The sequence below is a fragment of the Sinocyclocheilus grahami genome, unplaced genomic scaffold (assembly GCF_001515645.1).
Source record: "Sinocyclocheilus grahami isolate Dianchi unplaced genomic scaffold, SAMN03320097.WGS_v1.1 scaffold1268.1, whole genome shotgun sequence".
NCBI classification, from domain to species: Eukaryota; Metazoa; Chordata; class Actinopteri; order Cypriniformes; family Cyprinidae; genus Sinocyclocheilus; species Sinocyclocheilus grahami.
In genome coordinates, this window is record NW_015506447.1 from 180685 (window position 1) to 197504 (window position 16820).

Sequence of the window (16820 nt, forward strand, 5' to 3'; positions counted from 1 at the left end):
GCATTGTGATTGGCCGATTTAAAAATTTACATTTTTAATTTAATTTGCTGCACGATTGACAAAAATCATAATTGTCGATTATTTCCTTGAAATTGTAATTGCGATTATTAATTACGATTATCACAATTTACATAGAATGATGTTTATACCATTGTTTAATGCAACTGCATGCTGTGTTTTTATATGAAAATAAACAAGCTGAAAACACTCTAACTGAAAAACCTTTAGTGCTTTTCTATAGTATTAAACCTCAAATGTCAACTACACATCGGATTGGTTTCTTCTTTAAATTATAAAAAAAGTAAAAATATGAAATGTTATACTAAAACTAAAATAATTATGGGCAAAACCCTTAAGAAAACATGTAGAAAGAAAAAAACACATCTTAAGCACGCAGAATAACATAAGTGGACTTTGAACGATTAAGTAATTGTGGCATCCATAATTGTAATCATAATTAGAATTTCGATTAATTGTGCAGCCCTAATTTTTACTATATGTTCACATAGAAAACAGCAATTTTAACTTTTGACTAAGTTTGATCAAATAAGTGCAGGCTTTGTGAGCAGAAGAGACTTTTTCCAAAAGCATTTAAAAGATCCCACACTGTTGAACTGTATTGTATGTAAGCTTTGTAAATGAATTCTGTCATTAGAGATTCTCATAGCTTGATGTAGCGCCTGTAGCTTGTGATGGTGTAAAGTTACACCAGACGCACTGTGTTATTACATGGTAACGCTGCTTTAGACGGGCTTGCTCAGATGTCTAATGTTTCCTCTGGATGCAGATCCAGAGCATGACGTTACAGGACCGGGACTGTTTCGGTTTCATACGCACCGCTTGGGTTATTTGTGTCTATAAACTTTCCCCAGGAAATGTTATTGCTCAGAGATTGCTTTTTTTTTAATAACTCTGCAGACTTTGACCCTGTTTTTATCTCGCATTACCATGCATCTCAAATATTAAATGTGTCCAGTCTCGATCCAGTTGGGTCTGCAGTTGTATTAGGGTATACATCACTTACTCTGCTACTAGTCTAAAAGGCATTTTCTCTCTTCCCTTGTGTCAGTCACTGCTGAATCCGCTGTATGAGGGCAGTCTGCCTCCTGTGTATGTCATTACGCTGCTGATGGGCGTCTGGGCGTTCTTCTCATCTGGAGGATCACTACACAGCCTCAATGCTCTCTGCACACGTAAGACGTGACATTCACACGCTTTACAGACTTCAGTGATGCCTAAGAGAGTCTAAACTGTAATCCAATCTGAAGTCTGAGCTCTGTAGCAAGGGTTTCTGAGCCCTGGGTTCGAGCACCAGGTTTGGAGGACACTGCTTTACAGTCATGTGCTTCCAGATGTTCATCAGTCGACTGTGAATCATATATCAGCAGGCCCCCATATTTCCACAATTGTGGATAGTAACAAAGTATTTTTACTCTGCTACTATATTTAAGCATGTTTGTCAAGTATCTCAAACATTTATTCCACTGCATCCCAAAGAATAATATTGTAAAAAAAAAAATTGGATGGGGGGAGTTCTCGTCATTTAGACGTAAAACAACACTTTAACTTCATTCATTATATTTGTTTCCTCTGAAGCTGGATTCACAGAAATGTTCTTAAAAAAAGGAAGTTAAGAAATGTATTAAAGGGGTCATATGATGCGATTTTAAGTGTTCCTTTCTCTTTGGAGTGTTACAAGCTGATTGTGCACAGATAAGATCCCTGAAGTTGCAAAGACTAAAGTCTCAGGGAAAACTTGAAAAATCAGCAGTGTATCAAATACTTATTTGCCCCACTGTAGGAACATTCTTACGAACTTAAGATTCAATTCTAAGAACATTATTTTCTGTCTTGAAAATAAATTGACAGGTTATGGTGTTATCTGATTATATGGCAGTTCTTGCCATAGGCTCAGATCAGCTGCAGAAATAATCATACTGTAATAATCATAAACATGTGCACTATTTTCATAGAGAATGAGAATTTAGGACACGCTATTGCATTTTTTATACACCATGAATTTGAAATAGTTATTTGTAAAGAACCTGTCTGAAGATGTAGCGGTCTGTTGCATTGATTTGCACAGGCTTTATTGCGCTTTCTCAATCGTGAATGTGTCCTGCATCTGTCTTGAGTTTTATTTTTACCACTAAAAATATAAAATTAAAAATATGAGTTGAGTTTCTACTGAATTTGGAACTCGTAAAAAGTCTTTAGGAGCTTATTTACATTGATTTGTGAGAAGATTCTTTTATGTGCTGTCTACAGAAAAAAAGATAAGAATATTTGGTAACACTTTAGTATAAGAACCATATCACTATTAACTTTCTTATTAGCATGCCTATTATTAACATATTGGCTGTTTATTAGTGTTTATAAAGCACACATTCTGCATGAGCATATTCTACATCCCTAATACCTCAACTTAATAAACTCCTAATAAGCTGCTTATTAATAGTTAGTAAGGTAGTTGTTGAGGCAAAAGTTGTATTAATGGTTTATTAATAGCGAGAATTGAAACATTTTTGTGAAAATGTTGGCATCACTTTACATTAAGTTCCTATTTTGTTAATGCATTAGCTAACATAAATTAGCAAAGTATTTTAAAGCTTTTTTTTTTTTGGTAATGTCAGTAAAAATACAAGTGCATTGACAAATTATAGCAGGTACAAATTTTGATTTAAAAAATGCATTAGAAAATTATGAAATTAACATTGACCAATATTAATAAGGGATGTATACGTATTGGTTATTGTTTGTTCATGTATACTAATGTAGTTAACTAATGTTAACAAATGAAGCCTTAATTTTAAGGTTACATTCTCGCTTATAACAAACCATTAACTATTTTTTTCAATAACTCCTAATTAGCTGCTTATTAATAGTTAGTAAGGTAGAATATGCTCATGCAGAATGTGCTTTATAAGTACTAATAAACAGCTAATATGTTAAAAATAGACACGCTAATAAACTAGTTAATAGTGAGAATTGGTTCTTATACTAAAGTGTTACCAAACTTGTAAAGTTTTTGGGCATATTCTCAACTTTATTCTAAAAGCAACTTTATGTAGTTTAGTGTATTTAAGTGTCTTTGGAGCCCCTACAATTAAGTGAGTGATTACAGTGGATCGTTGTACATGTGCATGAGAGAGAGAAACAAGTCTTTCTAATTCTCGCTTATAACAAACCATTAACTATTTTTTTCAATAACTCCTAATTAGCTGCTTATTAATAGTTAGTAAGGTAGAATATGCTCATGCAGAATATGTGCTTTATAAGTACTAATAAACAGCTAATATGTTAAAAATAGACACGCTAATAAACTAGTTAATAGTGAGAATTGGTTCTTATACTAAAGTGTTACCAAACTTGTAAAGTTTTTGGGCATATTCTCAACTTTATTCTAAAAGCAACTTTATGTAGTTTAGTGTATTTAAGTGTCTTTGGAGCCCCTACAATTAAGTGAGTGATTACAGTGGATCGTTGTACATGTGCATGAGAGAGAGAAACAAGTCTTTCTCCTGTTAGACGCCACTGTACCATATTTCAAGGTAGAAAAAGACGACCAGTTCTGAAGAATTTTACTCTTAAGAATCTTTCATGAATCCAGCCCCTGTCCTTTTTCTAAAGACTGTCTTTCAAAGGTGTCTGTGTCTAATATTCCCACAGATCAATGCAGTACTGTACCACACATTCCCAGGCCCTTGAAAAGCTGTTGTCTGTCTAACTGTGTCTGCTCTTGGTTGTTTCTGCAGGCAGGAAAGCTGAGGGGGAATCTTCATAAGATGGTTTTTGTCATGCCTAGCGAGATCTAGGACGACAGATGGGCTGAGCCTGCTGCTCGAGTGAATGGCAGCGCTTTGTGAAGAGCACAATCACCAGCTCAGACCCCGAGGGGATCCAGACACGTCCCCTCCAGCATCAGCCATCTCTACGGGGCCAACGGCCATCAGGCTGTCACAGAAACACTGTAAATAGCTTGATCTGAATGCAAATCAATAAGACAGATCTCTAATATTATTCTGTTTTAAAAGCATCATTGTCCAGCTCTTCTTGTAAATGTTTGTGGTTTTGAGTTTTATTTGCTGATGTCCTGTACGTTCTGACCGAAGCCGCTTTAAGGGGACGAGCGATCAAACAGAGCACCAGTTTCACCCTCTTTTACTCATGTTATCATTATTACGCACATACATGTATAAAGTCCAGAGCATTTCCATTTACTGTCATTAAAACCCTGAAGAGTTTTCATAACAGCTTTGTACATTTTGAAACACATTATATGTCTTGTGAATGGAAAACATTTCACTTTTTCAAACAGAACAAATGTCTTAATCATTTCGGTGTAATTATGCCGGACAGACTGATGCTTGGTGATCGTCTTTCATCAGCATAGTCTGTTGTTTGTAGCTCATTTTGATCAGTAGAGAACAGGAATCACAAAGCAACTGAAAAACTAAATTTTCAATATATTTCTGACAATTGAATGCAACCTTTACATATCTAACAGAATCTTCTGTTCATGTTAATATGTGACCCTGGAGCACAAAAGCAGTGTTCAGTCTCTGGGGGTATATTTGTAGCAATAGCCAACAATACATTGTATGGGTCCAAATTATTGATTTTTCTTTTATGCCAAAAATCATTAGGATATTAAGTAAAGATCATGTTCCATGAAGATATTTTGTAAATTTCTTACCGTAAATATATCAAAACTTAATTTTTGATTAGTAATATGCATTGCTAAGAACTTCATTTGGACAACTTTAAAGATGATTTTCTCAATATTTAGATTTTTTTGCACTCTCAGATTCCAGATTTTTGTATCTCGGCCAAATATTGTCCTATCCTAACAAACCATACATCAATGGAAAGCTCATTTGTTTAGCTTTCAGATGTATAAATCTCAATTTTAAAAAAATGGCTGGTTCTGTGGTCCAGGGTCACATGTTCTTCAGCTGGTGCTGGGCCTGTCGGCCTTGAGTGGTCATCACAGTTGTAGTTATCTGACACTTACTCTATGCTGCTGTATGTAGATCCACACTTGTCTTCTCAGTGAGTTACACTAACATAGCTTTAATTCCTAACCCAGCATACTAACATCACTGCATTTACACATTACCAATTTTCCAGTCTGTTAGCCTTAAAACGCATCCAGCACACGCTCATTACGGTACATGACAGACCACAGAGAAGGTCACTCTTAAAAATAAAGGTGCTCACAGCGATGTCATAGAAAAACCAGTCAGTCAAGATCCATCTCGTTCTTACCTTTTTATAATCTGAAGAACCTTCTTTCGCCACAACGAAACAGAAAGCTTCTTCAGATGTTAGTTGAAGGTTCTTTATGGAACCATTTAGACAAAAAGGTTCTTCTATGGCATCGTGAAGCACCTTTATTTTTAAGAGTGTTGCAGCGGTTCTGTGTTGATGCAGCGTTCAGGTTTGCTTCTCTGGATGTTGGCAGCTCCTCAGTAACCACTAGCGTTCGGTGTGCTTCTGTGTTAATGTATTGCGTTCTGAATATTGGATATTGGATACAATAACTCGGTGCTTTCCTGAATTTCAATTACAAAAGGACTTCTTGTAATTATGTAACATTTTAATGCTGCTTTATAAAGTTTCTAAGAATATGATGTGCCAAACAGGGAATCAGATTGCTGTTCATATGCAAATTTGATTTGACAAAAAGATTAAAAACACCCTGTTAATCATTTCATGGACTTTTCGTGGAGTTATTTGGGGGAAGCAAAATATTTAGAAGATATGGTACACATTTATGTGGATCATAAATGAATCCATCAGTTAATGTTTTCATATGGTTAGGAGGATATTTGTGGTGCATTGCACAATAATGTCCAATTTATTAACTTTAGTAAATGGCTTGGATATCATGTGCACAGCAGATTAAAGGGATAGTTCACCCAAAAATGACGATTATGTTATCATTTACTCACCATCAAGTTGTTCCAAACCTGTGTGAAGAAAGTGGGTAAGTTGCTGGTTCCCATTGACTTTCATAGTATGGAAAAAAACTCTGGTTACCAACATTCTCCAAAAGATCTACTATCCAAAATAGAAAGAAACTCATACATTAAGGTTCAATTCTCACCATTAATTATGGCTTTTACCTTAATTAACTGCTGCTTATTAATAGTAAGGTAGTTATTAAGTTTAGGTATTGGGTAGGATTAGAGATGCAGAATATGCTCATCCAGAATGTGTTTTATAAGCACTAATAAACAGCAAATATGTTAATAATAGGCATGCTAATAAGCAACTCGTTAATAGTGAGAATCGGTCCTTATACTAAAGTGTTTCCAGAAACTCATACAGGTTTAGAACAATATGAGGATGAGTAAATGATGACAGAATTATCATTTGTAGGAGAACTATCCCTTTAATGTTACTTTTTTTTTTAAATTTTGGTAATTGACATTAACCAAATAAATGCTGTAAAATCACTGTTTCAGCAGTTAGCTATTGCATTAACTCACGTTAATGTACAAAGTGTTACCGGTATTTGTGGCTTTTAGGCTCTCAGTCATGTGACCTCTGCCCTTTAGTAAATATCTTACTGAAATGTGAGAACTGACCCCCTGACCTGCCAAATGCATTGGATTGCATGCTTCACAGTCAGTCTTCAACAGAATTGTGTTGAAATACACACCTCTACATGACCTGTCATGACTTATATATAACACAAGTTAACTCGTGGATTTTCCAGATTCAAAGTTTAATGGTCTTAAACATTGCTGGTGCTGACAGGAATCCTCGTGTGAATGTTTAGTGTTCTGGACCGTGTTTGATACATACATGCAGTAAAGAACAGTCTGTTCTGAGAGACACAGACTGAAAACAACACGGCTTCACAAACTCATTATACACTTACAATTTTGAAATTGTATGTCAAGACTAAAATATAGTTTCTGAAGTCTAGTGTCAGATGACTGGAGAGAGAGAGTTAGTGGTCACTATCTGGGTAATATATAAATGAATGGCTGTGGTTTGACAGTTTATCTATATGTAAACTAGGTTCTGCTCAGATACTGTTAGAGAACCATTATACATCTTGGAAGGTGGATGAATAATATGTTATGATTAATTTCCTCAATTCAATGGAAAAAACAGCAAAATGAAAAATAAAATGTATGTACTTAAAACTCCAGACACATACACAACCAGGGCAACAACAAAAAAGTGGACCAAAAGTGTATGCAGCAATTTCTACTAATTTGCAAACAATTTATTCCAAAGTCTCACTCTGAAGACAAACAAGACAAAACAAGTTTCTGAATAAATATGTGGTTTATGATACAGTAACAGAGGTTTGATCTATGTCTTTTTCAACGGCAGCTGGTTTATAAATAACATTTTGCTTGGAGTCTTTTTTAAACCTGTAGAGAAAAAGAGACAGAAGTGAAACATGTTTAGCCTTTTGTGCTGCGTGTCTGCTTTCTGAAAGCAGAGAGTATTAAAAGTGAACACACTTAAGTCAAATGAAGTGGTGATGAATCAGAGATGGATATGAACGTACTTTGAGTACTTTTTCCTCTGTCCATATGTGTAGACGGAGAAAAGAAAGTGGGTAAGTTGCTGGTGCCCATTGACTTTCATAGTATGGAAAAAAACTCTGGTTACCAACATTCTCCAAAAGATCTACTATCCAAAATAGAAAGAAACTCACACATTAAGGTTCAATTCTCACCATTAATTATGGCTTTTACCTTAATTAACTGCTGCTTATTAATAGTAAGGTAGTTGTTAAGTTTAGGTATTGGGTAGGATTAGAGATGCAGAATATGCTCATCCAGAATGTGTTTTATAAGCACTAATAAACAGCAAATATGTTAATAATAGGCATGCTAATAAGCAACTAGTTAATTATGAGAATCAGTCCCTATACTAAAGTGTTACCAAATATTTTTTGTTTAGAACAATATGAGGATGAGTAAATGATGACAGAATTATCATTTGTAGGAGAACTATCCCTTTAATGTTACTTTTTTTTTTAAATTTTGGTAATTGACATTAACCAAATACATGCTGTAAAATCACTGTTTCAGCAGTTAGCTATTGCATTAACTCACGTTAATGTACAAAGTGTTACCGGTATTTGTGGCTTTTAGGCTCTCAGTCATGTGACCTCTGCCCTTTAGTAAATATCTTACTGAAATGTGAGAACTGACCCCCTGACCTGCCAAATGCATTGGATTGCATGCTTCACAGTCAGTCTTCAACAGAATTGTGTTGAAATACACACCTCTACATGACCTGTCATGACTTATATATAACACAAGTTAACTCGTGGATTTTCCAGATTCAAAGTTTAATGGTCTTAAACATTGCTGGTGCTGACAGGAATCCTCGTGTGAATGTTTAGTGTTCTGGACCGTGTTTGATACATACATGCAGTAAAGAACAGTCTGTTCTGAGAGACACAGACTGAAAACAACACGGCTTCACAAACTCATTATACACTTACAATTTTGAAATTGTATGTCAAGACTAAAATATAGTTTCTGAAGTCTAGTGTCAGATGACTGGAGAGAGAGAGTTAGTGGTCACTATCTGGGTAATATATAAATGAATGGCTGTGGTTTGACAGTTTATCTATATGTAAACTAGGTTCTGCTCAGATACTGTTAGAGAACCATTATACATCTTGGAAGGTGGATGAATAATATGTTATGATTAATTTCCTCAATTCAATGGAAAAAACAGCAAAATGAAAAATAAAATGTATGTACTTAAAACTCCAGACACATACACAACCAGGGCAACAACAAAAAAGTGGACCAAAAGTGTATGCAGCAATTTCTACTAATTTGCAAACAATTTATTCCAAAGTCTCACTCTGAAGACAAACAAGACAAAACAAGTTTCTGAATAAATATGTGGTTTATGATACAGTAACAGAGGTTTGATCTATGTCTTTTTCAACGGCAGCTGGTTTATAAATAACATTTTGCTTGGAGTCTTTTTTAAACCTGTAGAGAAAAAGAGACAGAAGTGAAACATGTTTAGCCTTTTGTGCTGCGTGTCTGCTTTCTGAAAGCAGAGAGTATTAAAAGTGAACACACTTAAGTCAAATGAAGTGGTGATGAATCAGAGATGGATATGAACGTACTTTGAGTACTTTTTCCTCTGTCCATATGTGTAGACGGAGAAGACCAGCAACGTGACGGCAAACAGAACCCCAAAGATAATCGCCAGAATGTGTCCTGTGGGGAAACAACAACCTTTAAACGCGTTTATATTGTGTTCATATTACTGTCACACACAGAGAGCTTCAGTAAGGAAGGAAAATGGAAAATAAAACCATGTTAGCACTATGAAGCAGACAACATTAAAGCTGCAGGCCCTAACTTTTGGCGCTCTAGCGGTTAATAAACAGAACTGCGTGCTGTTTTTATATCCTGCTGTAGATATACAGTAAATGATACATTCTTACCGTTAGATTCCATTATATTGCTGTCTTGCGTTTCAGATGGTGGAGCTTCACTGGCTACTGTAAAACACAACACAAAATATACATACGCTAATACATATTGATTGTACAGTACAGATTGTTTCAACAGTAACAACAAATTAACTTTCTGCTCTACAGAAGACAATGGTGTCATTATTCTGCTCAAGTTAATTCAGTGTCAGTGTTTCAAAGTTTGTGTCTTTATCTGGCTCTATTCAGTTTAAAGTGTCAGTGCAGTTAAACTGAATATTAACTTGAAGTCATTGGCATTGTTATAAATACAAAATATTAAACCAAGTGACATTTAGATGTTTGTTGGGTTCAAAAAATAAAACGGTAGTTATGAAGCCATAACTTATTGTATATACATGTTGCATTGTACTGACAATTTTTAAAGTACTTGCATGCAATTTCAAAATAATTACAACTCGTACGCCAAACTTAAAAACCCAATCCGCCTTGCTTAATCGGTTTATGTATTGTAATATGTTTTATGTTTCTCAGGGGATATTAATTCTCCTGCCTGGCTGTTATTGAAAATAAGTACCTGTTCTTAATTGACTTGCCTGGTTAAATAAAGGTTAAATTATTGAACCTTTATAATATAGATATAGGAAAATAGAAACAAAAATTTTTTTCCCAACCCCGAGTTACACAAACCAAAAAAATGGGCCCCTCAATACATAATTATAGACTGTATGTCAGTTATGTACAAAATTAACTTAGAATCTGAGTTTAGAAACAAAAAAATAAAAACAATCTCCCATGTACAGTGTACACATCTGCTAACATTTTTGTAGATCAGTGTGTACTGTATGTACAAACCCGATTCCAAAAAAGTTGGGACACTGTACAAATTGTGAATAAAAACAGAATGCAATGATGTGGAAGTTTCAAATTTCAATATTTTATTCAGAATACAACATAGATGACATATCAAATGTTTAAACTGAGAAAATGTATAATTTTAAGGGAAAAATAAGTTGATTTTAAATTTCATGGCATCAACACATCTCAAAAAAGTTGGGACAAGGCCATGTTTACCACTGTGTGGCATCCCCTCTTCTTTTTATAACAGTCTGCAAACGTCTGAGGAGACAAGTTGCTCAAGTTTAAGAATAGGAATGTTGTCCCATTCTTGTCTAATACAGGCTTCTAGTTGCTCAAATGTCTTAGGTCTTCTTTGTTTGTAGCAATAGCCAACAATACATTGTATGGGTCCAAATTATTGATTTTTCTTTTATGCCAAAAATCATTAGGATATTAAGTAAAGATCATGTTCCATGAAGATATTTTGTAAATTTCTTACCGTAAATATATCAAAACTTAATTTTTGATTAGTAATATGCATTGCTAAGAACTTCATTTGGACAACTTTAAAGATGATTTTCTCAATATTTAGATTTTTTTGCACTCTCAGATTCCAGATTTTTGTATCTCGGCCAAATATTGTCCTATCCTAACAAACCATACATCAATGGAAAGCTCATTTGTTTAGCTTTCAGATGTATAAATCTCAATTTTAAAAAAATGGCTGGTTCTGTGGTCCAGGGTCACATGTTCTTCAGCTGGTGCTGGGCCTGTCGGCCTTGAGTGGTCATCACAGTTGTAGTTATCTGACACTTACTCTATGCTGCTGTATGTAGATCCACACTTGTCTTCTCAGTGAGTTACACTAACATAGCTTTAATTCCTAACCCAGCATACTAACATCACTGCATTTACACATTACCAATTTTCCAGTCTGTTAGCCTTAAAACGCATCCAGCACACGCTCATTACGGTACATGACAGACCACAGAGAAGGTCACTCTTAAAAATAAAGGTGCTCACAGCGATGTCATAGAAAAACCAGTCAGTCAAGATCCATCTCGTTCTTACCTTTTTATAATCTGAAGAACCTTCTTTCGCCACAACGAAACAGAAAGCTTCTTCAGATGTTAGTTGAAGGTTCTTTATGGAACCATTTAGACAAAAAGGTTCTTCTATGGCATCGTGAAGCACCTTTATTTTTAAGAGTGTTGCAGCGGTTCTGTGTTGATGCAGCGTTCAGGTTTGCTTCTCTGGATGTTGGCAGCTCCTCAGTAACCACTAGCGTTCGGTGTGCTTCTGTGTTAATGTATTGCGTTCTGAATATTGGATATTGGATACAATAACTCGGTGCTTTCCTGAATTTCAATTACAAAAGGACTTCTTGTAATTATGTAACATTTTAATGCTGCTTTATAAAGTTTCTAAGAATATGATGTGCCAAACAGGGAATCAGATTGCTGTTCATATGCAAATTTGATTTGACAAAAAGATTAAAAACACCCTGTTAATCATTTCATGGACTTTTCGTGGAGTTATTTGGGGGAAGCAAAATATTTAGAAGATATGGTACACATTTATGTGGATCATAAATGAATCCATCAGTTAATGTTTTCATATGGTTAGGAGGATATTTGTGGTGCATTGCACAATAATGTCCAATTTATTAACTTTAGTAAATGGCTTGGATATCATGTGCACAGCAGATTAAAGGGATAGTTCACCCAAAAATGACGATTATGTTATCATTTACTCACCATCAAGTTGTTCCAAACCTGTGTGAAGAAAGTGGGTAAGTTGCTGGTGCCCATTGACTTTCATAGTATGGAAAAAAACTCTGGTTACCAACATTCTCCAAAAGATCTACTATCCAAAATAGAAAGAAACTCACACATTAAGGTTCAATTCTCACCATTAATTATGGCTTTTACCTTAATTAACTGCTGCTTATTAATAGTAAGGTAGTTGTTAAGTTTAGGTATTGGGTAGGATTAGAGATGCAGAATATGCTCATCCAGAATGTGTTTTATAAGCACTAATAAACAGCAAATATGTTAATAATAGGCATGCTAATAAGCAACTCGTTAATAGTGAGAATCGGTCCTTATACTAAAGTGTTTCCAGAAACTCATACAGGTTTAGAACAATATGAGGATGAGTAAATGATGACAGAATTATCATTTGTAGGAGAACTATCCCTTTAATGTTACTTTTTTTTTTAAATTTTGGTAATTGACATTAACCAAATAAATGCTGTAAAATCACTGTTTCAGCAGTTAGCTATTGCATTAACTCACGTTAATGTACAAAGTGTTACCGGTATTTGTGGCTTTTAGGCTCTCAGTCATGTGACCTCTGCCCTTTAGTAAATATCTTACTGAAATGTGAGAACTGACCCCCTGACCTGCCAAATGCATTGGATTGCATGCTTCACAGTCAGTCTTCAACAGAATTGTGTTGAAATACACACCTCTACATGACCTGTCATGACTTATATATAACACAAGTTAACTCGTGGATTTTCCAGATTCAAAGTTTAATGGTCTTAAACATTGCTGGTGCTGACAGGAATCCTCGTGTGAATGTTTAGTGTTCTGGACCGTGTTTGATACATACATGCAGTAAAGAACAGTCTGTTCTGAGAGACACAGACTGAAAACAACACGGCTTCACAAACTCATTATACACTTACAATTTTGAAATTGTATGTCAAGACTAAAATATAGTTTCTGAAGTCTAGTGTCAGATGACTGGAGAGAGAGAGTTAGTGGTCACTATCTGGGTAATATATAAATGAATGGCTGTGGTTTGACAGTTTATCTATATGTAAACTAGGTTCTGCTCAGATACTGTTAGAGAACCATTATACATCTTGGAAGGTGGATGAATAATATGTTATGATTAATTTCCTCAATTCAATGGAAAAAACAGCAAAATGAAAAATAAAATGTATGTACTTAAAACTCCAGACACATACACAACCAGGGCAACAACAAAAAAGTGGACCAAAAGTGTATGCAGCAATTTCTACTAATTTGCAAACAATTTATTCCAAAGTCTCACTCTGAAGACAAACAAGACAAAACAAGTTTCTGAATAAATATGTGGTTTATGATACAGTAACAGAGGTTTGATCTATGTCTTTTTCAACGGCAGCTGGTTTATAAATAACATTTTGCTTGGAGTCTTTTTTAAACCTGTAGAGAAAAAGAGACAGAAGTGAAACATGTTTAGCCTTTTGTGCTGCGTGTCTGCTTTCTGAAAGCAGAGAGTATTAAAAGTGAACACACTTAAGTCAAATGAAGTGGTGATGAATCAGAGATGGATATGAACGTACTTTGAGTACTTTTTCCTCTGTCCATATGTGTAGACGGAGAAGACCAGCAACGTGACGGCAAACAGAACCCCAAAGATAATCGCCAGAATGTGTCCTGTGGGGAAACAACAACCTTTAAACGCGTTTATATTGTGTTCATATTACTGTCACACACAGAGAGCTTCAGTAAGGAAGGAAAATGGAAAATAAAACCATGTTAGCACTATGAAGCAGACAACATTAAAGCTGCAGGCCCTAACTTTTGGCGCTCTAGCGGTTAATAAACAGAACTGCGTGCTGTTTTTATATCCTGCTGTAGATATACAGTAAATGATACATTCTTACCGTTAGATTCCATTATATTGCTGTCTTGCGTTTCAGATGGTGGAGCTTCACTGGCTACTGTAAAACACAACACAAAATATACATACGCTAATACATATTGATTGTACAGTACAGATTGTTTCAACAGTAACAACAAATTAACTTTCTGCTCTACAGAAGACAATGGTGTCATTATTCTGCTCAAGTTAATTCAGTGTCAGTGTTTCAAAGTTTGTGTCTTTATCTGGCTCTATTCAGTTTAAAGTGTCAGTGCAGTTAAACTGAATATTAACTTGAAGTCATTGGCATTGTTATAAATACAAAATATTAAACCAAGTGACATTTAGATGTTTGTTGGGTTCAAAAAATAAAACGGTAGTTATGAAGCCATAACTTATTGTATATACATGTTGCATTGTACTGACAATTTTTAAAGTACTTGCATGCAATTTCAAAATAATTACAACTCGTACGCCAAACTTAAAAACCCAATCCGCCTTGCTTAATCGGTTTATGTATTGTAATATGTTTTATGTTTCTCAGGGGATATTAATTCTCCTGCCTGGCTGTTATTGAAAATAAGTACCTGTTCTTAATTGACTTGCCTGGTTAAATAAAGGTTAAATTATTGAACCTTTATAATATAGATATAGGAAAATAGAAACAAAAATTTTTTTCCCAACCCCGAGTTACACAAACCAAAAAAATGGGCCCCTCAATACATAATTATAGACTGTATGTCAGTTATGTACAAAATTAACTTAGAATCTGAGTTTAGAAACAAAAAAATAAAAACAATCTCCCATGTACAGTGTACACATCCGCTAACATTTTTGTAGATCAGTGTGTACTGTATGTACAAACCCGATTCCAAAAAAGTTGGGACACTGTACAAATTGTGAATAAAAAATGATTACATATGCCTAATTTGATAATGTAACCTTTTAGTGTTTCTAGTAAAAAGATATTCAGACATTTTCATAATTACGATTTCAAACACATCATGGGGCCACTGTAAACTGCAGCACAATCAGGTTTATACCTGCTGCAGTTTACAGTGGCACCATGATGTGTTTGAAATCATAATTATTTCAAACACTAAAGAGCTAAAAGGCCTAATACAGACTGTACATACTTCTTGCAGTGGATCCTGTGTGGAAAGATGCCAGCACTTTTCTCCCATGCAGAAGTTGTGGAGCTCTGAAGTTTTTGGACAAAAGCTTGTTGTGTTCAGTTTTCAATGTGTCCTCCAAGGCTGCTAGCTAACAAAAGAAAAACAAGACTGATTTAGATCAGCGAGTGCTATAAATTACGTGATGCTCTCTTGTGAGAATAGTCTGACCTGTCTTCTTGAGACTCTGATTGAGTCGTTGAACAAAGTCCAGCTGACCGTCTGAAAGCACGGAGGGGTCGTGAGGGACCCGCTGTACCTATAAAACCTGTCCAAGCTGTCTGGCAGTAGATGGCGCACATTAAAACCAGGAATCTCAGTGTCTGACTCTGAAAAGAAGACCATCAGCTCAGGTCGGATGATAATCATCAGTGCTTTATGCTTGACGTTTTCTTTGTTGACAGTTATTAGTTTCTTACCCTCAATGCTGATGTCTGTTAACGCAGACAGGATCTTCTCATAGTTGTCATTGTCACGAAGGCCAATCTGTTGAGGAAAAAGTCAAAAAGAAATACTAACAAATGTATTGCAAAGACTTTATTGGAAGTGATCAAACCCTATGGAAGCCCATTTCCGCCACTGAATAAAATTTTTTAAAAAGGTTATTGCGACTTTTTATCTCAATTTTGGAGGGGGGGGGGTGACTGTATGTTCTCAGTATTGTGACTTTATAACTCGCTGTTCCGACTTTATAACTCGCAGTTCCGACTTTATATCTCGCAATTCCGACTTCATAACTCGCAGTTCCGACTTCATAACTCGCAGTTCCGACTTTATAACTCGCAGTTCCGACAAGTTTTATGTGGCTTTTTATCTTAATTTTGGGTGGGGGGGGGGTGACTGTATGTTCTCAGTATTGTGACTTTATAACTCGCTGTTCCGACTTTATAACTCGCAGTTCCGACTTTATATCTCGCAATTCCGACTTCATAACTCGCAGTTCCGACTTCATAACTCGCAGTTCCGACTTTATAACTCGCAGTTCCGACTTTATATTGCGAAGTTCCGACTTTATAACTCGCAGTTCCGACTTTATAACTCGCAGTTCCGACTTTATAACTCGCAGTTCCGACTTTATAACTCGCAATTCCGACTTTATAACTCGCAATTCCGACTTTATAACTCGCAATTCCGACTTTATAACTCGCAATTCCGACTTTATAACTCGCAATTCCGACTTTATAACTCGCAATTCCGACTTTATAACTCGCAATTCCGACTTTATAACTCGCAATTCCGACTTTATAACTCGCAATTCCGACTTTATAACTCGCAATTCCGACTTTATAACTCGCAATTCCGACTTTATAACTCGCAATTCCGACTTTATAACTCGCAATTCCGACTTTATAACTCGCAATTCCGACTTTATAACTCGCAATTCCGACTTTATAACTCGCAATTCCGACTTTATAACTCGCAATTCCAACTTTATAACTCACAATTCCGACTTTATATCTCGCAATTCCGACTTTATATCTCGCAATTCCGACTTTATATCTCGCAATTCCGACTTTATAATTCGCAATTCCGACTTTATATCTTGCAATTCTGACTTTTTTCCTGAGAATCGCCAGTTTATGTCTTGCAATTCTGACTTTATAACACGTAATTGCGAGTTTAGCCTATATCACGCAATTACGCAATTCTAAAGTCAGAATTGCGAAATTCGTGAGTACGGTTTATTAATCCGTGGGCACGATTTGTTAAACCGAGGGAACGAGGGAACA

At 35.5% G+C, this 16820-nt stretch overlaps 1 protein-coding gene and 2 long non-coding RNA genes across 6 annotated transcripts in view; 1 reads left to right on the plus strand and 2 right to left on the minus strand.

Annotated features, from left to right (window-relative positions):
* Window positions 1-1055: 1055 nt before the first annotated feature.
* Window positions 1056-4251, plus strand: LOC107568655 (uncharacterized). The gene is made up of 2 exons (XR_001606792.1): window positions 1056-1193; window positions 3756-4251. It is a non-coding gene; the product is annotated as an uncharacterized lncRNA (long non-coding RNA).
* A 3809-nt stretch (window positions 4252-8060) lies between these two features.
* On the minus strand, window positions 8061-9508 carry LOC107568651 (uncharacterized). The gene is made up of 3 exons (XR_001606791.1): window positions 9452-9508; window positions 9128-9221; window positions 8061-8987 (listed from the first exon to the last, which is right to left on the minus strand). It is a non-coding gene; the product is annotated as an uncharacterized lncRNA (long non-coding RNA).
* Window positions 9509-12554: 3046 nt separating this feature from the next.
* Window positions 12555-16820, minus strand: part of ca9 (carbonic anhydrase IX) — a 15927-nt gene continuing 11661 nt past the window's right edge. For all 4 annotated transcript variants that reach the window (XM_016254624.1, XM_016254621.1, XM_016254623.1 and 1 more), the window contains exons 6-11: window positions 15510-15576; window positions 15262-15419; window positions 15055-15181; window positions 13941-13997; window positions 13617-13710; window positions 12555-13476 (exon numbers count right to left, since the gene is read on the minus strand). In XM_016254624.1, the coding sequence (XP_016110110.1) occupies window positions 13389-13476; window positions 13617-13710; window positions 13941-13997; window positions 15055-15181; window positions 15262-15419; window positions 15510-15576 (591 nt within the window). In that variant the 3' untranslated portion in view covers window positions 12555-13388. The remainder of the gene's footprint in view (window positions 13477-13616; window positions 13711-13940; window positions 13998-15054; window positions 15182-15261; window positions 15420-15509; window positions 15577-16820) is intronic.